Here is a 23,106-nt window from a genome sequence, read left to right as displayed (position 1 = left end):
TACTGAGCTCATGCGCCTCAACTAGAGCCCATGTGCCGCAAGCTACAGAGCCCACACACCCTGCAGCCTGTGCACCACAACCAGAGAAGAAAAAACCCACACCCCACAACTAGAGAGAAACCCATGCGCCACAATGAAGAGCCCGCACACCACAATGAAAGATCCCGCATGCCACAACCAAGACCCGACGCAGCCAAAAATACAACTTAAATAAATAAATAAATAAATAAATCTAAAACACACACACACACACACACACACACACACAAATTAGGGGACTTCCCTAGTGGCGCAGTGGTTAAGTCTCTGTGCTCCCAATGCAGGGGGCCCGGGTTCGGTCCCTGGTCAGGGAACTAGATCCCACATGCATGCTGCAACTAAGGAGCCCTCGAGCTGCAACTAAGATCGGATGCAACCAAATAAAAATAAATATTTTTTTAAAAAAATTAGACGGTTGGGGCTTCCCTGGTGGCGCAGTTGTTGACAGTCCGCCTGCCGATGCAGGGGACACGGGTTCGTGCCCCGGTCCAGGAAGATCCCACATGCCGCGGAGCGGCTGGGCCCATGAGTCATGGCCACTGAGCCTGCGCATCCGGAGCCTGTGCTCCGCAACGGGGAGAGGCCACAACAGTGAGAGGCCCGCATACCGCAAAAAAAAAAAAAAAAAAAAAATTAGACGGTTGAGAGATAAAGTTGAGAAAGTCTTTTTAAAAGAATAAAAAGACGAGGTGGATGATAAGACAGAAAGATTAAGACTAACAGGCGTTCTAGGGGGAAGAAAAGGAAACAAAATGGTGAGAATGAAATTATCAGAGAAATAATCTTAACTTTCTCCCAGAACTAAGAGACATGAATCACCAGAGCGAAAGCCCCTCCCAGTACCCTCCACAAACAACAAAGGAAAATGATGCCGAGTCTCGACGTGGAGAACACACGAGTATCAGTGACGCAGACCTCAGAGGCGGCAGGCCAGACAGCAGATCCCACGGAGCACTGGGAATCAGATCCCGGGGAACTTCCCAACAGCACATCCCAAGTCGGAAGACAACGGAACAATGCTTTGAAAGTTACAACTGAAAATAATTTGCAACCTGTAAGTTTACACGTATGGAGTCGTGAGTCCAGTGTGACAGTCGGATGACAGTATTTTCAGACATGCAAACTGAAATTTTTTCACTGCTGTTCATGAAACTTTTTTTTCAGGAGGCCACAAAAAGAAGATCCCCTAACACACTAGGAGCTGGGAGACAGGGGTGGGTGGGGTCCAGTAAACAGGGAGTCCACTGCAGACAGTGGCGAGGGCCCAGAGAGCCCCAGGGAATGACAAGGATCTGCAGACTTGGGACCACTTAATTTTCTACACTCCACGCTGTAGCCACAATTACTTACTTTTCCTTCCACACGAAACATGCCCGCCCCTAAGGCACCCGGAAGTCCCATCCAAAGGCTCTTCTCTGGTGAGTTTCACCTGGTCTGGGTGTAGATGAGATGCCTCTTGAGCCAGAGACCTATAAACTACAAAGAAAAATTCAGAGACCTATAAATTACAAAGAAAAATTATCTGCCCCCCCAACCTAGAATTTGAAAAAAGACACCTCCCAGCCCCTGCCCACCTCCAGCTCCAGGAGCCTGCAGGCAGACCGCAGGCCTGGCTGCGGCAGGGATGTCCCTCCCACCCCACATCAGTGACGCTCCCATCCATCCTCAGCCACGCCCATATGTCCCTGGCCACTGGGTGCCACATACCCACCCGAGATCTTTCCCTGTGACTCCGAAACCAGCCTGAGGGCCTGTGCGCCGCACCAGGTGGCCTGAGGGCACAGACACCACAGCTCCTGCTGGCCTGGAACTCAGGACAGCCCCACGTGCTGCCAGCTGCTCTCTCGGGGACACGTGGACTCCGCCCGCCCACCAGGGAGAGACAGGCTCAATGGGCACTCAGGGCCCCGCCGTCCCATCTGTTGAGGTAACAGGTGCAGCGTCTCTGAGGGGGTCCCTGCCTGGTGCTGGGGCAGAGTTTGGGAGTGGGGAGGCATAGGCCTCTCACGGGACAGTCGGGCCCTCCCCAAGTCAGGGCCTGGGACCAGGCACGCAGCCACGCCAGCTCCCAGCCAGGCCAGGGGACACCTGATGGGGGAGGGGACACTTGAAAGCACCTGGCCGGGCATCAGCCACCTTCTGTGTGATGACACAAAAGACACTACTTTGTACAAAATTCCCCAATCTGCTTTAATGGTGAAAAAAAATAAGTTCCGACGAGGCACAGAGACGTTCATTCAGAATTCAAAGTCTTCGCCTGCCATGTCGAGAGCCCAGGCGAACTTCTCCCTCTGTGTCTTGTTGTAGATCTTCTCCACGGGCACCCCAAACCTCTTACACCTGCCAAGAGGAGACCGGGGTTCTTGGGAGGAGCGGGACAGAGGTCAGGACACCAGGCTACCCAACCTGCTCCTCCTGGGCACAGCACCCACAGCACGGCCACCAGCCCAGGGCAGCAGGGAGAAGGCCGTGTCCCCCAGTGCAGCCCAGCTGTCCTCTGAGCGGGGTGCTCAGGGGACGCTTACAGGGCACACAGGCGACCCAGTCACCCCACCCCCAGTGGGCAGGCTGGGCTCTCTGTGGCTGGTATGCAGCTTGGGGTCCCACCCCAGCCTTCCACTGCCCCAGAGCTCTCGGGCAGAGAGGACCAGTGACCCAGGACTCAGCATTAAACACACCAGCCAGTCGGGTCCCATCACAGGAAGGACCTGTGCTGACCACAGGGCCCAGGGGACTGAACTGGGGCCACTCAGGGGTCCAGTCCCCTCCTCGAGGCCATGAGTGGGCACGGCAGCCTGGGCCCACGCACCAGGCAACACTGATCCGGGGGTCCAGGTAGTTGAGCTTGGACGTGCCCAGGGCCACCTGCTTGCTCTCCTCTTTGTCTGTGGCCTGCGTGCTCAGTCTCCCGAGCTGCTCCTCCAGTCTCTCCAGCAGCCGTCCCCTCTTCTCCAGGAAGCTGGCGAGAGAAGGAGGGGCACAAGCCCCCATGCTGGCACCACCCAGCTCCACTCAGGCCAGGCGAGCCCAGTGACGGGGGAGTCCCAGGAGGCTGGAAACCCCTGGGCACGAAGCAGGCACCATCCATCCAGACCTGACCTCACAGGAAGCACCCGAAGGCCACAAGCAAACAGAAAGGGGGCAAAGGACAGAATCAGATACAAAAGCCTTTTCACACCTGTGAAAGATGCTCAGTCCTGATCCCTACTGTCTTAGAGAAAAGCTGATTTAGCAAGGCAGGACCCTCCTTTCACCCTCCACACGCCCTTCCTGAGACGCCAGACAGGGCACCCTGCAGAGAACACGGGACAGGCACAGCCACGACATCCACGTGCACGTGAACTTCGACCCCAGTCCTTGTTCCGGGAACTCCGGCTCCGAACCCACCTGGACACGTGTGGAAGGACCGTGGGTGGAGGAAACGCCGCTCTCAGAGGCTGAGCGGCCCCGACAGACACTACAGCGGAGCGTGTGAGGCGGGGTCTCTCCCCAGGCTGTGCACAAGGGTGGGCCGCAGCCACAGGCACCGCTCTGCAGTGGCCACCAGGGCACCAGCCGAACGCCAGGGCGCCAGCCGAACGCCAGGGTGCCAGCCGAACGCCAGGGCGCCAGCCGAACGCCAGGGCGCCAGCCGAACGCCAGGGTGCCAGCCGAACACCAGGGTACCAGCCGAACGCCAGGGCGCCAGCCGAACACCAGGGTGCCAGCCGAACACCAGGGTGCCAGCCGAACGCCAGGGCGCCAGCCGAACACCAGGGTGCCAGCCGAACACCAGGGCGCCAGCGGCAAATGGCAGGTGGCTGCTGACGCCACCAAGAGGGGAGGGGCGGGGGGCGCACGCGAGTCCTCCTGGAGGACACAGGAGGCTTCCCCGCAGCTGCCTCTGAACAGACTACCCTTCGGTCTAGCGGCCGGACATTCTCACACACTCACCCCACGACGAAGGAGCACCTGCCTGCACCTGGGGAGTCTTTCATGCTTTCACAGCCGCAGCAGCCGCGAATAAAAGGGGGCACCCGCTAGAAACCAGGAAGATGAGGGAAACCACAGACGACTGTGTCCTGGTGGGGCAGACCAGCTCCCGGGAGACATGCCGCCAGTGCTGACGCGACGGGGAACACACGCAAAGCGATTACTCAGCAATTTTAAAACCTCCCACAAAGAACAGCCCAAGCCCAGAGGCGTTCACTGGTGAATTCTACCAAATGGTTAAAGAAGAATTACCTCCAACTCTTCACAAACTTTCACAAAACAGAAGAGGAGAGACCGCTTCCCATGTCCCTCCGAGACCAGCGTCACCCCGACACTGAACCAAAGACGTCACTGGAAAGCCACACACCATTATCCAGTGTAAATACAGAAGCAAAAATCCTCGTCACGACAACAGCAAGCCTAATCCAGGATGCATAAAAGAGATTCTGCACCACGAGCGAACAGGATTTATCCCTGGGATGCAAGAACGTGACACCCGAAATCCAACTAGTGCAACACAGCGTCGTCTCAACAGATACAGAAAAATCATCGGACAAAATCCAGCACCTTCCAGGAAAAAAACAAACCTTGACAAAAGCAACAGAGGGCACGTCCTCACCTTGATAAAAGCACCTAAGAAAACCCACAGCTGACGTCCTCCTCAGAAGTCAGAGCTCGGCCCGTGAGGTGGCAACAAGACGAGGGGTCCACACACACCACCTGTCCTCAATCTGCACTGGAGGTTCCAGTCAGAGCACCAGGCAGACGAAGAAGTAAAAGGCGTCCGGGCTGGAAAGGAAGACGCAAACTGTCTGCTTGAGGACGACGTGATCTCAAACCTGAAGGGGTCCGCCAAGAAACTGCTAAGGCTAACAGGCGAGTTCAGTGGGGTGCAGGGTGTGAGGCCAACCCACACGCATCAACTCTACTTCTGTGTGGTCTGCAGAGGACGAGTCAACACAGCAGGCCCGACCAACCCTGGAGAGAAAGGCCTGCCTACGAGGCTGGATGTCGGGGAGGGCGCCCACCTCCCTAACCAGTAAGAAGAGAAAGGCTCACGGAGCCCGAAGTTGTGTACCGACAGTACAGGTCGCTGAACTCCTGCTTTCCTCCGGAGTCTGGAAGGTCGGGATGTGCCAGGCAGAGGGTGCCCACGTGACCTTTCACTGCACGAAGTCACAGCCGTGACCGTGCAGGGTCCTGTGAGTCCTACGGAATCACTGAACCTACAGGTGGTCTGAGGAGTCAGCGGGAAAGTGGGATTCGCTGGCACTGTGACCCATGAAACACGGCACGAGCTCTGTTCTGGAAAGGAAGGACGAAGGGCTGGGGCAGGACACGCCCTTGGTCCCTGAGTGGCCCAGAGTCTCGCTCAGTGTGCAACAGCAGGAGAGCTGCTGCCTGCTGTGGGAAGGCGAGCCTGGAGATGACAGGTCCAACCCCAGCTGACTGGGCTCAGATCCTCAGGCTGCTTTTGACCACCATGGCTGAAGTGAGGGGCGAAAATACAGCTCAGGTGATGCCTGGGCTTCTGTTCTCCAGGTGGGAGAAAGGACCCAAAGATTCCCAAAACTGAGCTCTGGATCGGCCAAAAATGTTAGAAGTTTACACGGCTCTCCCCTCCAAGCAGAAAAGCCTGGAACAAAGTTTTAGAAAAGACTGCTGCTCTCCCCTCTCCCTCCCCACCCCCCATTCCAGCTGGGATCTTCCCAGGCAGCTGTAACGTTAACCCTGTAAAGGTTTACCTGCTAGGGATTTGAAAAAATTAGCAGTAAGAAAAAGCAGGACAGGGACTTCCCTGGTGGTCCAGTGCGTAAGACTGTGCTCCCAATTGCAGGGGGCCCGGTTCCATCCCTGGTCAGGGAACTAGATCCCGCATGCGTGCCGCGACTAAGAGTCCGCGTGCCGCAATGAAGATCCCGCATACCACAACTAAGACCCGGAGCAGCCTAAATAAATTAATTAATATTAAAAAGAAAAAAAGAAAAACAGTACAGTTCTTGCAATGGCTCTGTATTTTGTGGCTACCGCATCTGGATGCAGAGTAAAAAGCTGACACAAAATGTAAAATGGCTGGAACTTCCCTGGCGGTCCAGTGGTTAAGACTCCGCACTTCCACTGGTCGGGGAACTAAGATCCCACACACTGCACGGCACGGCCAAAAGAAGAAGGAAAATCCGTGTAACTTCATAAATGCCAGAGAAATCGTCCCAATCAGAAAGGATGCGCAGGAAAAGTGTCAAGGGGACTCAACAGCCGCGCTCTGCAGCCTGTGGGAGGGTTAGAATTCAAACTCTGAGTGCAGCAAACACATCTCCATAAACGATGGTTTCTTACTCTGAGTTTGCCTATTGACATCTCTGGGGAAGGAGCCCGTGTGAGGAAGGGGGTTCTCCCGAGAGGGAGACACGTCCTGGAGTCTGGAGAGCTGGGTGGATTTCTAACGAGCTCTCGTGAGATGGGACCCAGGCTGCTGACCTGGCCTGATGTGTGCCCTTTGGAGCAGATCAACTTCTAACCTCCGGATGGACAAGCGACTGAGGGCTCAGGGAAGCCTTGTGACTTGGACTTGCGGCGTCTCCACTTTGCTGCTGCAGGGAAGCAACCGGTCTGCTGGGGATCTCGGGTCTTGCTGCCTGGGCCTGACTCTAGGCAGAAACCCAGCACCGTCTGCAGCAGGAGAGCGAGTGGGACGGAGGCTCCAGGACTGGACCTCAGACCCCAGGGTTTTGGCAGATTTAGGACACCCCTTCGTGGGACCCTAACCATGCAGACATAGCTGCTGGCTGGACCTTGGGGTCACCTTCAGATGCCCCCAGGAAAAGGCCCGTTTTTCTGGCGGGGCAGTCAGAAATCAAGTGCGCCAGGCCGTGTGTCTCTGATGCAGAGACTGCCCGCGGCCCAGGCTGTGGATCCTGCATGTGTGCCAGCGGGGGGCAGGGGGGGCACATCACAGGGACAGCCGCCCCAGGGATGCCTCGGCGCTCCACCTGAGACTCTCCAGGTAATGGCAGCCCGTAGCAGGGGAGGGGGCTGCCCCGGCACACAGCCCAGTGGGGCAGGTGGACCCCCAGATGCAGCCCATCTTGTCTCTGCTGCTCACTGGATCAGCAGGAGGATACAGCCGTACACACGCAGACATTACATGAACATGAGAACCTCTGTGAAAAATCCAGCGTCCGTCCCACCAGCGCCTGGATGTGGTGTGTCTTTCTGGCCCAGATGCATACAAACGTTTCTCTGTGGCAACACTTCTGCCCCTTGTGCACAAAACCCAGATGACAGGTCTGGGAAAGAAAGCAATGCAAAGTTATGATGACTGACCACGAACATGATTTTGTAACAACAGGGGGGAACACTCCTGAGATCCTGGTCCCTGGGGAGGAGGGCGGAAGCGCCGGCTCTGAGCCCAGGGAGTGGGAATGAGTCATGTGCAGCGGCCCGCGGGCCTGAGAACCGTCCGTGTGTCCTGACACTGTGAGGGATCTCAGCTCAATGCCGAGTCCTGGAAGTCCTCCTGGTGAATCACTGAACCTGTGGGTGGGCTCGGGGACATGCAACAAAGCCAGCAGTGAACAACCCAAAAGTGAAATTAAGAAAACAATTCCATTTACAACAGCAACGAAAATAAAACACTTTCAAATAAACTTAACCCCCAGAAGTGCAAAACTTGTCCTCCAAAACTTTGCTAAAAGAAATGAAAGAAGAACGATACATCTAAAAAGACATCCCAGTGCTCACAGGCTGGAAGGCTTGGCCTTGTTAAGAAGGTGGTACTTCCCAAATTGACCTACAGCGTCACCACACCCCAATCAAAATCCAGGCTGACTTCCCTGCAGAAGGTGACCAGCCAACCCTCAAATTCATCTGGATTTTCAAGGGACCCTGAATAGCCAAAACAATCTTTAATGAGAAAACCAAACTGGAGCTCACACTTCCTGATTTCAAACTTCCAGGAATCAAGACTGAGTGGTACTGGCAGGAAGACAGACAGACAGATGAATGTGAACAGAACAGAGCCCAGAAACACCTGCCATCAGCTGATCTTCCACAAGGTGTCAAGACCATTCAGCTGGTGGGAGTGGAGCTGGGAAAACCGGGTCCACGTGAGCAAAAAGGAAGTGGAATCCTTACCTCACACCATGTACAAAAAATAACTCAAAATGGATCAACTACCTAAATGCAAACATTGAAACTATAAAACTCTTACAAGAAAACCTAGAAATGCATCTTTATGACCTCGGGTCAGGCAAAGCCTTATTAGACATTATACCTAAAGAATAAGCAACGAAAACTAGACTTATCAAGATTTTTGTGCTTCAAAGCACACTACCAAGAGAGTAAAAAGACAACACACAGAATGGGAGAGAGTCTTTTCAAATCATATATTTGAGGACTTCCCTGGTGGTCCAGTGGTTAGGACTCCACGCTTCCACTGCAGGGGGCGCAGGTTCAATCCCTGGTTGGGGAAGTTCCGCATGCCACGTGGCGCGGCCAAAAAAAAAAAAAAAATCATATATTTGAAAAGGTACTCGTATCTGGAGTGAATAATGAGCTCTTATAACTCAACAGTAAAAAAAAACAAAGAACTCAACTGAAAAACGGAAAAAGGACTGAACAGACAGTTCTCCAAAGACCGCACACAAACGCCCAGTAAGCAGAGAGCAGAGCCTCACACGTCGTCAGCCAGCGGCGAAGCGCAAAGCAAACCCACATCCGCCGAACTGTAACCAAAACGAGGGAAGACGAGAACAGTGCCAGCGAGGATGTGGAGAAACTGGGCCCCAGCGCACGGCCGGTGAGAACGTGAGCGCGCTGGACAGCAGGTGGCGCTTTCTTAAAACGCTAAACCTTGGCGCTACAGAGTAACCCGACGATTCTACGACGAAAGCCACACAGTGGAAACACCCAAACGTCCAGACACATGGACAGTAAAACGTGGTCTGGCCACACACGGAATATTTGGCGACTGAAGCACTGACGGGCTGCAACGCGGGTGGACCTCAGCAACATTACGCTAAACGAAAAAAGCCAGACAAGGTCCACAGATGGTGGGATTCCATTTGTGCGAATGTCCAGGGGCTGGGGGAGGGGAGGGGGTTTGTTTGCAGTGATGAAAACGCTCTAAAATATACGGTGACGATGGCTGCGCAGCTCTGTGAACGAGCCGGAACCGCTCGCCCACAGCCCAGAGCCGAGAGCCTCTGAAGGAGAGAACCACGTGGCCCAGAGCTCGGGTGCCCGAGTACAGGCGCTTCTCCTCCTGCACTTCTGCACTGCTTCACGTTTTGGCGCAAGTATAGTTTGTATCTTTTGAATCAGAAAATACGATTGAAAAGAAAACCAGAGAACTGGTGAAGACAAAAGCAGGCTCACTGCCAACCCCACGACTGGGATGGGCCGAGGCCTCCAGACACTTGCCTCTTGGACCTGCCGTCCCCTCTGCATTTGTGCTCGGCCCTTGCCTTCTTCAGCTCTGCCTTGGCCTCGGCCACCTGCTTCTTCTTCGCCTCAATCTGCAAAGAAGAGGGGCCCAGTCAGGGCTGCTCCTGCCTACCCTAGTCCAGCCCCAGGGACCACCGTCCACAGCCTGCAGGCCCTATGCTCTGAAAGGGCCCAGCTGACCAGGTCCCCTGGGTACCCGTCTGCCCATTCAGGGTGCTGAAGCGCTGGTCCTGACTGGTCACTCTGTGGCCAGGGGACAGGGTGAGGCCAAGCGGCCCCAGACATACCACCTGCTCCAGCCAGACCCGGCCCCCTGCTCCGCTGACCTCCCTCCTGGGCTAGAGGCCCTTCCACACCAGAAGGCCGCGCAGGATGGCCTCTGGCCCTCCCTTAGCCGGTTCTCCCTCCTGGTCAGCACCTGGCCCCGGGCAGCCCTGATGTGCCCAAGCCCCTCCGAGGGCCGTGCGCTCCCAGGGAGGGAAGAGGAGGGGAGCCGCGCAGTCGCCCCAGAGGCCCTCCCGCCGTGCCCGCCGCGCGCCTTCGACCGAAGCGTCTGCATCGACTTCTCGAAGGTCTTGGGAGTCGCCCGCTGATGGTTGCAGAGAACGGCAACGGCCCGATTTGCTCGGTTGTAAGACAGAATCTTAGCGGCGACGCTGTCTTCAGCTAGAAAACAGGAGTCTGTTACGCAGCGGCCGCCACAGGACAACAGCCGCTGCCGCCCCGAGGAAGAGCCTCCCAGGGCAGGACTCAGGGTCCGCACCTAGTCCAAGGGCCTCCCAACAGAGGCAGAGAAGAGGTCTCCCCAGAGCCCCCCGAGAGCATCAGGCCCACGTCCAGGAGCCCCCGCTGGGGGTGGGAGTGGCAGGAAGACGGTTCCCGCACACGATGGGGGGACACGCAGAGCTGGACAGGCGCTTCAAAACCGACTCTGCCGAGGAGCAGACGCAGAGACTGGGCAGGGGGCCTGACCGTGCGGGTGGCCCTGCGGGGATGGCTCGGCCTGGGGACCTGCACATCCCTGACCCGTCCCCGCAGGCCAGGGGAGCTCCACTCTGCCCTGGACGCCGGCCACGAGGCATCCCGTACCAACCCAGCAGCTGGGCACCAGCCCACAAGTGGGCGCCCTGTCCCCACACCAGGGACTCTCACCTCTGGTCAGCGCTCTCAGCTGGCCCTGCAGGGTGAGGCTGGCGTTGCAGGTCCGGAACACCTTGGCCGTCAGGCCATCCATCAGGTCCTGCAGGTGCTTGTTCAGACTGGCGGTCTGAACACGGAGAAGAAGGTGGGTCTCAAAACATGGTCTCCTTTGGGGACAGTTTCATAGCACTCTTCCCGCCCCGCCCCAACACCTTTGGGTGGAAGGAAGCTGGTGGTTAGACAGACGGCCCTCAGCCTTCTCGTGCAAGAGAACGTGAACGTGCCAGTCGGCGCTCGCGCTCGCCCCGTGGCGTCAGCCTGGCCCTTCTGGACGCAGACAGGCCGAGCTGCGCTGCAGCCCTGGGTCACCCCATCAGCACTGCTCTGAGCCCCCCAGGCTTACGGTCAGTCTGTCAAAAAGATCATCCCCAGGGCCTTTGTTCTCCATGAACATCTGCAGATTCTCGTACACCTGCGGCAGAGAGAAGAAGCCTTTACAAAGACCCCCTCGTGCCCCGGGCAGGAAGAAGCCTCCTGGGGCCAAGGAGATGGAGGTAAACGAGGGGCGCGAAGGGCCAGCTGTGCGGCAGAACTGGGAGACCAGCAGACTGGGTTTCTCCCAGGGAGCAGTCAGCACCACCACAGGGTCACGCGCCACGTGTCCAGGCTGCTGTCCGTCGTGAGGCTGGTGCCGTCCCCTCACAATGCACACCCTGGCTCACCCACGCCAGGTCCCTCCAGGTGACCCCACGTCCACAGTCAGACTCGTCTGACACCACAGCGCCTCAGAGGACCTTCAAGGTCCCTTTGTCCGATTTCCCTCCACCCTCCCTTTCCTTTCCGTCCTTCTAAGGGAGCGCAAACGTTCTCCCGGCTTGTGTCAGCCTGGGCCTGTCTCTCCATGCAGCTCTGTGTGTGCCCCACGGGGCTGGACACCAGGTGCCCAGCTCCAGAGTGACCGGAACAGCCCCCGCTCTCGGCACCGCGACCCCCGAGTCCCCCGACTCCTGACTGGGCTAGTGCCTTAGGAAAGTGGCCCCAGCGCTCCCTCGCCCTCTGCCCCGTGAGGACAGTGAGAAAGCACGGCCACGCCAGGAAGGGGCCTCACCGGCTCACAGCCCCCGACTCCAGCCTCCAGACCAGGAGACGGAAACACTGTTAGTGGGGTGCCAAGGCCAGGCGCTGTACCAGAGCGGCCTGAACTGAGACATGTGGTGATCCTAAAACCCCTTCTCCTGCCCCAAGGAAAGCCTCTCCCTTTCTTCACCTGTGGCTCCCCGCCAATTCATGCCCTGGAACAGATTTCAGATGCCTGGGCGCGCTGTGCAGCCCCTCCCGAGTGGGTGTTTCTCTGTCACCCTCGACGGTCTCCCCAGACTTCCCATTCCGTGTTCGGGCAGCCATGTCTGTGTAAGGTGTGTGTAAGTTGCAGGTGGTCAGTGTTGGGTCTGCTCTCATTGCTGTGACACGGGGCCCACCCGGACGGAGGCCAGGGCGACTGACACTCTAGGGCTCGTCACTCCAGAAGGAGTGGAAATCCTGATTTCCCATCAGAGCCCTCTGCAAACCAGAGACTTAACCCCCCACGCCCCCCCGCCAACTTCATCCGTCCCTCCATCGGCAGGGGCGAGGCCAGGCGCTGTGGGCATGGCCGTCAGCCAGCAGGCTCAACCCCTGAAGCTCATCGTTCACAGAGGGGAGACCGGGGACACCGCCAGAGTGACCACGGCGAGCTGCATGCCCAGCGGCCAGAAGACCCTTCCCAGGTGCGTTGGGGTGAACAGTGTCCCCCACAAATTCACGTCCTTCCCAAAACTTCAAAACGTGACCTTTTTCGCAAATAGGGTCTTTGCAGATGCAATGAGTCAAGACGAGGTCACAGTGTGGGGGGGCAACTCCAACAGGACCGTGTCCTCACAAGAAGAGAGACAGATGCACAGGGACAACGGAGGCAGAGCTGCACTGCCGCAGCCTCGAGCCAATGCGCCAAGATGCACGGGCACCTCCAGAGGCCAGGGGGCCTGGAAGGTTTCTCTCCAGAGCCGCAGAGGGCGCACGGCCCTGCCAACACCCTGCTCTTGGAATCCTGGCCTCTAGAATGCCACCCTAACCCACCAGGAGAGCAATGGCGGCGCTGGCGCCTTGGAGGGCAGGTCCAGTTCAGCCTACGGGCGTTCGGCCTTGCCACCAAGCCTGACGGGACAGGCAAATGGGCCTCGTGGCCCTGCGCCCTCCCAATGCTCCCCAAAAGAGAGCGCCCAGATCTCAGGGGCGAGCGTGGGGCACGACCCACCGCCCACACCAGGCACTCACCAGCTTCTCCACCGGCACTTTGTTGTAGTAGCGGATCGAGTCCTTTCCCAGGAAGTCGAATTCCACGACGTACGGGCAGCCATCGGCCTCTGGGTGCAGCTGGACGTGTTCCACGCGCAGGGAGCAGCAGCCCACCGTGTCAGCCGTCTCGCCCTCCTCCTTCTCATGCCCGGCTCGCAGCGCCAGCTGAGCGGACGGGGCCCATCAGGGCGTGGTGCACACACACAGGGGCACAGACGGACACGCCCCTCAGGCACACAACATACAGACGGGCGCACACACGTACGCACTCAGGCACACACCCACCCCTCCACCTGCCCGAGGCTCCGGCTCAGGACACACGAGCCCCACGGTTCCCCCAGCTGCCCGTCCAACCAGGTCTTTGCAACCGACTGGAGCATCTGTGAACAGCAGGCGGGAAAGCCTGGAACCATCCGCACCTTGTCAATGAAATAAAGGGCCACGGCGCGTTGTCTCGCCTTCATTTCTTGGGACTTCCAGTCGGCCCGGTACTGAGAACGGATCTCGCCCACAACTCCTTTCAAGCGCCGAGCCACTTCATACTTCTCCCGGTCTCTCTCCCCCTAACGAAGGGAGCAAGTAGCAGAGAGAACCCTGGTGATCCCTTCAAACAGGCAACTGCCGACCCCCCTCCCGGGCCCGCTCTCACCCGCTCGGCTCAGGGCTGCAGAGCAGACTCCAAACTCCGCGAAATTTAAAGACAGTGTAAATCTAAATCCCTTGCTTTTGAAGACAAACGGCCGCTGGACACGGTATCACTTCAAAACTGGCCTGCTAACACCCACGATCTCAGGGACTCCCTGCCAAAGCGGCCCAGCCCAGCCGGGGGCAGCAGGTCAGAGCCGGCTCACCTTCAGCTTGGAGCTGGGGTTCAACATGATGTACTTGACGGAGTTCTGCACGTTCTCTGTCCACGCCGCCAGCCACGTGACCGTGCGGTCGCACCGCACCTCCTTCCACCGGTGACCTACCGGAGGCTCGGGTACTTCGGAGTCCCTGCAGCAGGAGAGTGACCCAAACCCGACAATGTGAGACCCTGCTCCCTGAAACACCGGCCAAACGCCGCCGCCTCCTGCGACTGCGCCAGCACTGCAGGTGCCTCCTCGCCCAGGCCACACCCTCACATCGCGGCCTCTGTGTCGCCAGGCGTGTGAGGGGCTCACTCAGAGCCGCTGCTCCCACACGTGAACCGGGACGGCCACCCCCAAGGCCACACACGTTGCCAGCTCAGCAGCCCCATGGGACACAAGCCGCCGCTGGGCTCCTGATGGGCCCGGGCTCCCAGGATGCTTCTGCCAACCCGGCTCAGCCGCGGTCCACGCAGCGGAGGGACAGAAGCTCCTGCTGGAGCGTGGCCCGCAAGTTCCAAACGCTCACGTGTTACCAGACCATCTCGATCACCTCAACTACGGAAAACTGTGTTGGAAGGACACGGACACGCTCTCTTGGTGGAGTGAAACCTCAAGCAGGGGGCAGAGTGACAAGAGCTGGTTCAGCAAACAGCACGTGGGCTGCCGCAGAGCGTCCATCTGTGGGGAAGGTGCCCTCCCGCCCGGCCCACAGAGCCTGGAGTGACGGAGACACACCCTGCATCGGGCCCCACTCCCCCGGGTGAGAGGCAGGACCAAACACCACCACCACCACCACCCCCGCCCCGCGCGCACCTGCCGCAGTTGATGGTCACGTCCTCCGGCAGGACCCTCCTCTTCAGCATCCCCATCTTGGGGTGGTCGCCGCGGCCCCGGAACAACCCAGGGGGCTCGGTCTTGAAATTGCCGACCTTCTCTCGGTGCCCGTCTAAGATACAGTAGCCAAACTCTTGCTGAAGTTTTTTCGCCTCTTCTTTGAGCTTCTGCGTTCATAGAACAGCGTGTAGGCATCAGTGGTGAAGAGACAGGACGAGACTGGTGCCCACGTTTGCCGGGTGCACAAGACTCGTCAGAGCCCCTTCACTGCTGCGGGACCCCGGGAGGCCCAGCGAGGCAGGCAGGCCGAGCGCAGGGCGGGGCGCCCACCCCCCAGCTCCCGGCTGCAGCTGTGCTGGTCCACTGTCACCACGGAGCATGAACTACGGAGCCACTAGTTCACACGGCGGGGTCACTGTCCCCCGTGCTCTGGGTGGACGGAGCACTTTTTAAATGTGTTTAGGGGCACGTAACTCAAAAGTGTCTGAGAATAACGGAGCGGAATCAGAGGCCCCTTCACCACACCCTGTTGGGGTCTCGTCTAGAAGAATCACACAGGAACGGCTTTTGTGAGAGGAGGGGGTCGTCTTCTGCATACCAGCAGCCTCCCACGCAAGGCCCCAGGGGCCCACGCCAGACTGAGCCCCCGAGCAGCCCGACCTGCTTCCCCTCCTTGGGCAGGGCCTTCCGGGCGGCGGTCTTGTCCACAAAGTATCTGTGGATTTCCGTGAAGTCACACTTGTCCAGGTGCTTGATTACTTCCCTCTCTTCTGCTGTCATTTCCTGCCCCAAAATCAGACACGTGCCCTCAACATCCAACAGGCAGCGGGGCCCCCCCACCGCGGCAGGGGTCCCACTCCACAGGGGACGCTGACATCCCAGAAGCAGGAGGAGCAGACTCTGGGTAAAGGCACCAAGGCCACCCCGACCAGCAGCCTCTGCAGTTGTCCCCCAAAGAGAGCCTTTTCAGGCAGGTGGCCCAGGTGTGCAGGTGGACAGGCGGGGAGCTGAGGCCCCAGTGCTTCCTCCTAGCGGCCTTCGGAGTTGGGCCACGTGGCCGCATCCGAAGAACCGCCCCCTCTGGCTGCTGCGTGGACCGTGCATGGCACTAGGGGCCCCTCACTCACCACCAGGGAAGTCGGCCCACCGCCCCCCGCGCGGTGGAACACACACGTGCTTGGTGGTCCCCAGTCCAGCCACACACACACACAGCCCACAGCCCCACCAACCCCCAGGTCCCTGCAGGGGTAGCTGTGAGACCGCACCACACCCTGTGGCAGAACCCAGGTGCCCGCCAGCCGGGAAGGGGCACACACGGCACTGGTGTCCTGCCCAAAGCAGCAGGAAGGGGGTCTGGGGTGCGCTTTATGAGGGCGGAGTCCACAGGTATAGCCAAGATGAGTGCAGATGCCCACAGAACCCAGTTTTGTTTTTTTTTAATGAGAAAAGAAAAAGCAACTAGCACCTTATCTTCAGATAGCTTGCCAACGAGTATCTCTGTTTCCTAGGGTCCAGGAAATGCCACTCCTGGCACCCCGCAACCTCCCTTTCCTAGGGATTCCAAGCTCGGCTCTGCCTGGGCTTCCAGCCACTGGAGAGAAGTGAGGGTGGGCAAGCATCTGACAGCAGCAGGCCGACACCAAGAGACCGCGGCCGCGCAGCACGTACCTTCCGCCAGTCGCTAAAGAAGTTGTTTTGGAAAACTTCTTTTGTTGTATATTCGTGATCCAGCATTTTCCCATAAAACGTGGCAACCTCCTCAGCTGCTAAGCTCAACTCCATGGGCTTCCCTGGAGACGCCGGAAGATACACTGATTTAGGGAGCCGACCCACAACGTCCTGCCCCTTAAGTCACACTTGGTTACACACGTCATATTGTATCGTAACATAGCCAACGTTTTTAGTTCAGGAGAAGGCTCTAAATTTAAGAAGACAAGCACAGCCACGCACAGGTGTGGCTTAAGCATCCTGGAGCACAGGCCAGGCCTCTGTAGAGGCGTCAACGGCCAGAATCGCTCACGTTTATACTGCTTTAATGATTTACTTTGCTGCTACGCTTACATGGAAATTTACAGTTGAAAAACAGGAGAAGGGGCTTCCCTGGTGGCACAGTGGTGGGGAGTCTGCCTGCCAATGCAGGGGACGCGGGTTCCTGCTCCGGTCCGGGAGGATCCCACATGCCGTGGAGCGGCTGGGCCCGTGAGCCATGGCCGCTGAGCCTGCGCGTCTGGAGCCTGTGCTCCGCAACGGGAGAGGCCACAACAGTGAGAGGCCCGCGTACCGTAAAAAAAAAAGTAGAGGGCTTCCCTGGTGGCGCAGTGGTTGAGAGTCCACCTGCCGATGCAGGGGACACGGGTTCGTGCCCTGGTCCGGGAAGATCCCACATGCCGTGGAGCGGCTGGGCCCGTGAGCCATGGCCGCTGAGCCTGCGCGTCCGGAGCCTGTACTCCACAACGGGAGAGGCCACAACAGTGAGAGGCCCGCGTACCGCAAAAAAAAAAAAAAAAAAAAAAAAGTAGAAAAACACGAGAAGTTTTAGGACACACATCGCCACGTAACGTAAAAGTAAGACAAAGGTTAGGGCTCCGAAGCAGAAAGATGTGAATAACTGTAGCAGCTGCAACCTTTTAAACACCCTCCCATCTGCCCAATGACTTCCGACATTTTACTCCAAGAATCAGTATGAGAGACGGCTCAGTGGAGGGCAGGGATGCAGCAGAGCAGCGCAAAGGCCAGCGGGGGCTTCACCACGGAGTTCTCTCAACTGTTGTGTATGTCTGAAGATTTTTATCACAAACGTTGGAAAAACAAATATACGTTACTTTGATAGTAAGCAAAAGGCACTTGGGATAAAACAGCACAATTCTTCCCAAAACCAGCTTCTCGGGAGGACAGAGAACTAGCTGAGCAGCCAAAGCCCGAGGGGCTCAGCTCCTGCCCTGCGAGCGCCCCCTCCCCAAGTCTGGGCCGCCCAGGTGCCCACGAGGCACAGGGCGGGCTCTGACAGTCACGGAATCTAGTCTAGCTCGGAAAACCAGATTCTAAACCAACACCCACGTCGATGGAGTCGCGGTAAACAAAGAAAAAGTGTGGCTGTGTGTGCTGGCCGAGTGTCCCCCAGGGACAGGCACGTGTGACCCAGCAGGAGCCCACGGGGTCACCAGATCCCCCAAGGAGGCAAGCACTACAAGAGCCCCAGCGAGAGAGGAGGGGAAGGAGGGGAGGCAGTCCTTCCTGCCGTCCACAAAGGCCTCCCTGTGGCAGCGCCTGGCAGGAGCCGGGACGACTTGCCAGCGACCAAGGCTGGCCTGTGTGCAGTGCCCACGCATGCCCTGCCGAGGGCCTGGTCTGACCCAGGAGAGGCGGAGGGCCACCTTCAGAAGGCTTACCCTAGCAGAGATGCAGAAAATGAGGGGAAACAGGTCAAACTAGCAGCACAAAACTAAGCAGAAGGGGCTTCCCTGGTGGCGCAGTGGTTGAGAATCCACCTGCCAATGCACGGGACACGGGTTCGAGCCCTGGTCCGGGAAGATCCCACAGGCCGCAGAGCAGCTAAGCCCGTGCTCCACAACTACTGAGCCTGTGCTCCAGAGCCCGCACGCTGCAACTACTGAAGCCCACGCGCCTAGAGCCCGTGCTCCACAATAAGAGAAGCCCCACTTGCTGCAACTAGAGAAAAGCCCACGTGCAGCAACGCAGCCAAAAGAATGAACAACAAAAGAACAACTAAGCAGACGCTCCTAACCAGAGGGGTGGAGAGGAAGAGGGCCAGGGCCCAGGGGAGGGGCAGTGCGGGGTCGGGCCAGTCAGCACATGCCCACGGTAACAGCTGGGAGCCTGCAGGCAGCTTGCTCCAAGCACCCAGGGACCCAGAGATGCAGGCCCTTCCCCAGAAGGTCCTTCTGGATGCAGGCCCACGTGGGCCAGCACAGCAGGAAGGCAGGGGTGGCAGAACCAAGCTGGGCGAGTTCAAGGACACCGCCTGGTTCATCGGGCACTGGATGTGCAGCCCCCACCCCCGCAAGCACGGCAGTTCTGAGAGGGTACCAGGCTGCAGATGGGCAGGGCCCCCCTGATGTCTCAGGGAGCCTCTGAACTGCAGACTTGGAAGCAGCCTAGCCTGGCTCCTGAGCAAAGGGCCAGTGTCTCCCAGGTGCACGGGTCAGCCCAGACCCCAGTGGGAGAGCCACCAACAGAGCAGGCCTGGGTGGCCGCCAGTTACCAGGTGCAGAAGCAGGTCCCTGGCCACAGTCACTCGAGCCACCCACGCAGTCCTCACCATCGTAGTAGAAGCAAACTCCCTCAGGAAGCGGCTCATACGGGGGTGCGAACCATGGGCCTCTGTGCTCCAGCTGCGTCCACTTCACGCCACCTGGGCTCTCCTTCTCCTCTTCCCACCTGGAGGACACATGAGAAGGTTCCGACTCTCACGCCACACCTGAGCACAGGTCCTCCCCGCACATCCCTCTGGACGCCCCGTGACCACCTCCCAGCTGAGCTAGGTAAGCAACAGGAGGGGTCATCCCCCTAGGGGTGCGGTGACTGACCCTGCCTGACCTCAGACCACGCCTCTCGTTAGACAAGCACACCTCCCTGACCTGGAGGAAAAGGGGCAGAGAAGCTCCCCCAGCTGGGTCGCTTCAGGACCGCCCCAGCGTCCCCAGGTCTGGCTCCAACCTACTTTCGCAATCTTGCGCACCTGTCCTTTGCGGCTCTTTTCGGAACGCTTCTAGCGAAGGTGCACCAGCGAAGCGGCCACTGCAGCCCAGCTCCACACCTGGGCCCGACCCCTCTGTTCCCGGGACACCGCCCCTCCCACCCCCACCAGCAGGGCCCGGGCCCCCAGAGGCAGACGGGACTCCGTGATCAAGGCCAATCTCTGGCCCCTGGCGGTAAAGTGGAAGTACTGATAGGACTTAGGTCACAGAAGGAGACCAGTTAGACCGCGGTGAGACACCATCTGGAAGCACTCAGTTAATGACGTCAGAACTCCAACAGGAACCCTGAGCGCAGCCCCGTAAGGGTGTGAACCCAGCCTGCTCTTTGGAAAGGTGGCATTTCACGCACAGGAGATCCCCACCTCCCTCCCGCTATTCCACACCCGCCACAACTCACCCGCCATGTGACCACAGGGCCTCTGCCCACATCCCGCAGGAAAGAGCTTGGGAGCGCTGTGGGCAGAAGCAAGCCTCAGGTCGCAGCACAAAAGCCACTAAGGGGAACTGATCACGGGCTATGTGCCCGTGCAAAGAATGAATGGACCAAAAGCTCCTGGAAATGGAGGAACTGAGAATCCAACATGGAATGAGAGGCCAGTGTGAGACCACACACGTATCAAGTTCAAAACCAAACACTGCGGTGCTTAGGCCAGGCACAGCTACATGAGCAACAGAACTTACCAAAACAAAAAAACAGTGGGGGAAGAAACTCCCAAATGGGGGCCCCCAGGGGAGCAGGCGTGAGACGGGGCACGTGCTGCATCTGTGGTCCCAGATCCCCTTTGGGGAAACCGAAGAGCAACATGCGCTCCCCCCTGCACTGCCATCCCGCCCGAATGCAACGGTCAGATGTCTGGGAGGAGCATGGATGTGCCCTTCCGGAGCCTCCGCCCAGGGTCTTCGGCCACCTTACTGGACTCAGCTGACGACCCTCCGCCGGGTCTGGGGGCCTTGGGGGGGGCATCGGGGCGCACCCTGCGTTTGCCCTCTTAAGCCCCGGGAGCGAGAACCTGCCCCCCACGTGCAAAGGCCCGGCGCACCCGCCCTGCCCCTCATCTTCGGGCCGGCCCCACCCCGCCCCGGCGCACTTGGCGGGCTTGGTGGATGAACGAGGACTGCGCTGGCCTCCTGCAGGCTGCACAGCGGCACTGGGCAGGCACACGGTGGTTCCGCCCGGTCCCTTGTCCCCGCCTTGCTCCTCCGCCCGCTTCCCTGTGCTCTCAGGCCTGCCTCCTGATACTGCAGACAGGCCCTGGATTCAAGTCCAGTCCCGCCGACCCCTCCGTCCCGAAGCTCTGGCCCATGACCAGCCCGAGGCTCCTCCCGGAAGGCCGCCTGGGAGCTGCGCGAGGGGCCGGCACAGGGCTTTAGCGCTTGCCCACCTCCCTCCGCCCCCCAGCTCCCGAGGGCACCTGGTGGGTCCTCTGTGATCATACGCTCGCCCAGCACACCAGGCCAGACATGGAAGAGGGGCGCTTCCACACTGTCAGAGGGCCTGACAAGTGAAGCTGTGCAAGGATACGATGTGCAAACACCAGGGGCGCCTTCATTCAGGCCCACGCGGCCTCCTGCAAGTCCTGTAACACAATCACTGCAGACCAGCCCCTTACTACCTCTCACCCCTGTGCAGCTGAGCCCTCCCTCCCGCACTCACTGTCCCTGGGTTTGACCCGCACTTCCGCCCTGGGCAGCACGATCCAGCTGCTAGCCCTCCAGGGCCAGTCCCGGTCTGGAGCAGGCCACGATGCCCATCCGTGGGCCCTGAGCCAGCAGTGGACAGGGCTCCACCATTTGTCAGCCTTGGGCAGGTGTCCAATTCCCCTGCATCTGTAAGATGCGGCTTAGGGACTGTGGGAAGTGGACAGGTGCACACCTGTCAGTGCCCACCCAGAGAGTACACAGCGGCCCAGGCACGTTTGCCGCGCCTCCCGCCACCAGAGGAATGCAGCAGAGACAAGCCCACATCCTCACTAACCCCCACTACTGCCACCAACTCCGCAGTCCCCGCTGACATCTGGGGGCTGAAGCACTGGCACACAGCTGCATGGCTGCAAGGGCTGGATCTCAGCACCCAGGCGGGCCACGGTGCTGGTCATCACCGTTTTGGAATAAGCTGCGCATCCGCTGGCTGGACATATGCACTAGGACTGCAGCAGCCGGTACTCCTTGAGGCCCACCTTCTGCCAAGTGCGCTTAGAGGCCTTGCACATATTCTCTCCTATAATCCTTCTAAAATCAGGAAGTACATTCTAGCCCAGGCCCACTGTTCCTTCCACAGAATGCTGAAGCCACTGTGTTTTAAATTCAGACTGCAATTTAGTAAACGGGAATGTGGCGGGACAAAAACTGTAAAATCTCTAAAGAGATGCAGAAAAAGCATCTGACAAAAAAACCCAACACCCTTTCACGATAAAAGCAAAAAGCCACACTCAACAAACTAGGATGGAGGGACCCTCCTCAACCTGAGACAGAGCAGCTAAAGACCCCACAGCTACATCATACTCAAAGGTGCCATGGCCCCAAGATCAGAACTGGACACTGCTAGTCAACACGGTCCTGGAGGTTCTAGCCAGAGCACACGGGCAAGAAAGCGACGTAAAAGGCATCCAAATTTGAGAGGAAGAAGTAAACTGTCTTTATTTGCAGATGGCAGGATCTTGTGTATAGAAAACCCACCAGATTCTACAACAACAACAAAAAATTATTAGGGCTAATAAATTAATTCAGCGAAGTCGCAGGGTACAAGATCAATATACAAAAATTGGTTTGCTTTCTTTACACGTGCAGTGAATTACCTGAGAAAATTACAAAACAACTCCATTTACAGTAGCACCAAAAAATGAAAATAGCTAGGAATGAACTTAACCAAAGAAGTAAAATATTTGTACACTTTAAACTACAAAACATGCCGAAAGAAATTAAAGAAGATCAAAGTAAATGGAAAGTCATCCCATAATTATGGATTGGAAGACTCATTTTGCTAAGATGGCAATATTCCCCAAAGTGATCCACAGAAAAACCCAATCCCCATCAAAAGGTTGGCTTCTTTGCAGAAATTGACAACCAATCCTAAAATTCACATGGAAATACAAGCTATCCAGAATAACCAAAACAATCTTGAAAGAGAAAAACAAGGTTAGAGAACTCACATTCTGATTTAACAGGGACTTCCCTGGTGGCGCAGCGGTTAAGAATCCGCCTGCCAATGCAAGGGACACGGGTTTGATCCCTGGTCTGGGACGATCCCACATGCTGCAGAGCAACTAAGCCTATGTGCCACAACTACTGAGCCCACATGCCACAACTACTGAGCCCACATGCCGCAACTACTGAAGCCCACGAGCCCAGAGCCCGTGCTCTGCAACAACAGAAGCCACTGTAATGAGAAGCCAGCACAGCACAAAGAAGAGTAGACCCCGTTCGCCATACCTAGAGAAAGCCCACACACAGCAACAAGGACTGAACGCAGCCAAAAATAAAATAATTTTTTTTTAAAAAGTGCAAGCAAGGAAAAATAAAACAGCTAAAGTGGACTCATCAAAATTTCAAACCTTTGTGCTTTAAAGGACACCATCAAGAAAATGAGAAGGCAACCCGCAGGAAGGGAAAAAATGTTTGCAAATCATGTATCTGATGAATCTAGTGTTTAGAATATATAAAGAATACTTACATCTCAACAATAAAAAGACAAATAACCCAACTAAAAAAAAAAAATAGACAAAGAAACTGATCAGACGTTTCTCCAAAGATATACAAACGGTCAATAAACACAA

The 23,106-nt window shown here is 57.6% G+C and overlaps 1 protein-coding gene across 11 annotated transcripts in view; it reads right to left on the bottom strand.

Annotated features, from left to right (window-relative positions):
* Positions 1 to 23,106, bottom strand: part of TOP1MT (DNA topoisomerase I mitochondrial) — a 40,349-nt gene that overhangs the window by 14,177 nt on the left and 3,066 nt on the right. For 4 of the 11 annotated variants that reach the window (XM_089898443.1, XM_089898449.1, XM_089898450.1 and 1 more), the window contains exons 2-15: positions 18,895 to 19,013; positions 16,284 to 16,405; positions 15,276 to 15,398; positions 14,595 to 14,782; positions 13,782 to 13,926; positions 13,350 to 13,493; positions 12,910 to 13,095; positions 11,000 to 11,068; positions 10,609 to 10,723; positions 9,995 to 10,122; positions 5,090 to 9,527; positions 4,631 to 4,800; positions 1,390 to 2,998; positions 955 to 1,073 (exon numbers count right to left, since the gene is read on the bottom strand). In XM_089898443.1, the coding sequence (XP_089754569.1) occupies positions 9,384 to 9,527; positions 9,995 to 10,122; positions 10,609 to 10,723; positions 11,000 to 11,068; positions 12,910 to 13,095; positions 13,350 to 13,493; positions 13,782 to 13,926; positions 14,595 to 14,782; positions 15,276 to 15,398; positions 16,284 to 16,405; positions 18,895 to 19,013 (1,483 nt within the window). In that variant the 3' untranslated portion in view covers positions 955 to 1,073; positions 1,390 to 2,998; positions 4,631 to 4,800; positions 5,090 to 9,383. The remainder of the gene's footprint in view (positions 1 to 954; positions 1,074 to 1,389; positions 2,999 to 4,630; positions 4,801 to 5,089; positions 9,528 to 9,994; positions 10,123 to 10,608; positions 10,724 to 10,999; positions 11,069 to 12,909; positions 13,096 to 13,349; positions 13,494 to 13,781; positions 13,927 to 14,594; positions 14,783 to 15,275; positions 15,399 to 16,283; positions 16,406 to 18,894; positions 19,014 to 23,106) is intronic. The other 7 variants (XM_089898445.1, XM_089898444.1, XM_089898451.1 and 4 more) reach the window with 7 other exon arrangements.

The sequence above is a fragment of the Delphinapterus leucas genome, chromosome 17 (genome assembly GCF_059928025.1).
Source record: "Delphinapterus leucas isolate spDelLeu-1000000601 "Yukka" chromosome 17, BTC_Dleu_Yukka2, whole genome shotgun sequence".
NCBI classification, from domain to species: domain Eukaryota; kingdom Metazoa; phylum Chordata; class Mammalia; order Artiodactyla; family Monodontidae; genus Delphinapterus; species Delphinapterus leucas.
The sequence above is the reverse complement of the archived record's forward strand: the minus strand, read 5'-3'. Positions and strand labels throughout refer to the sequence as shown.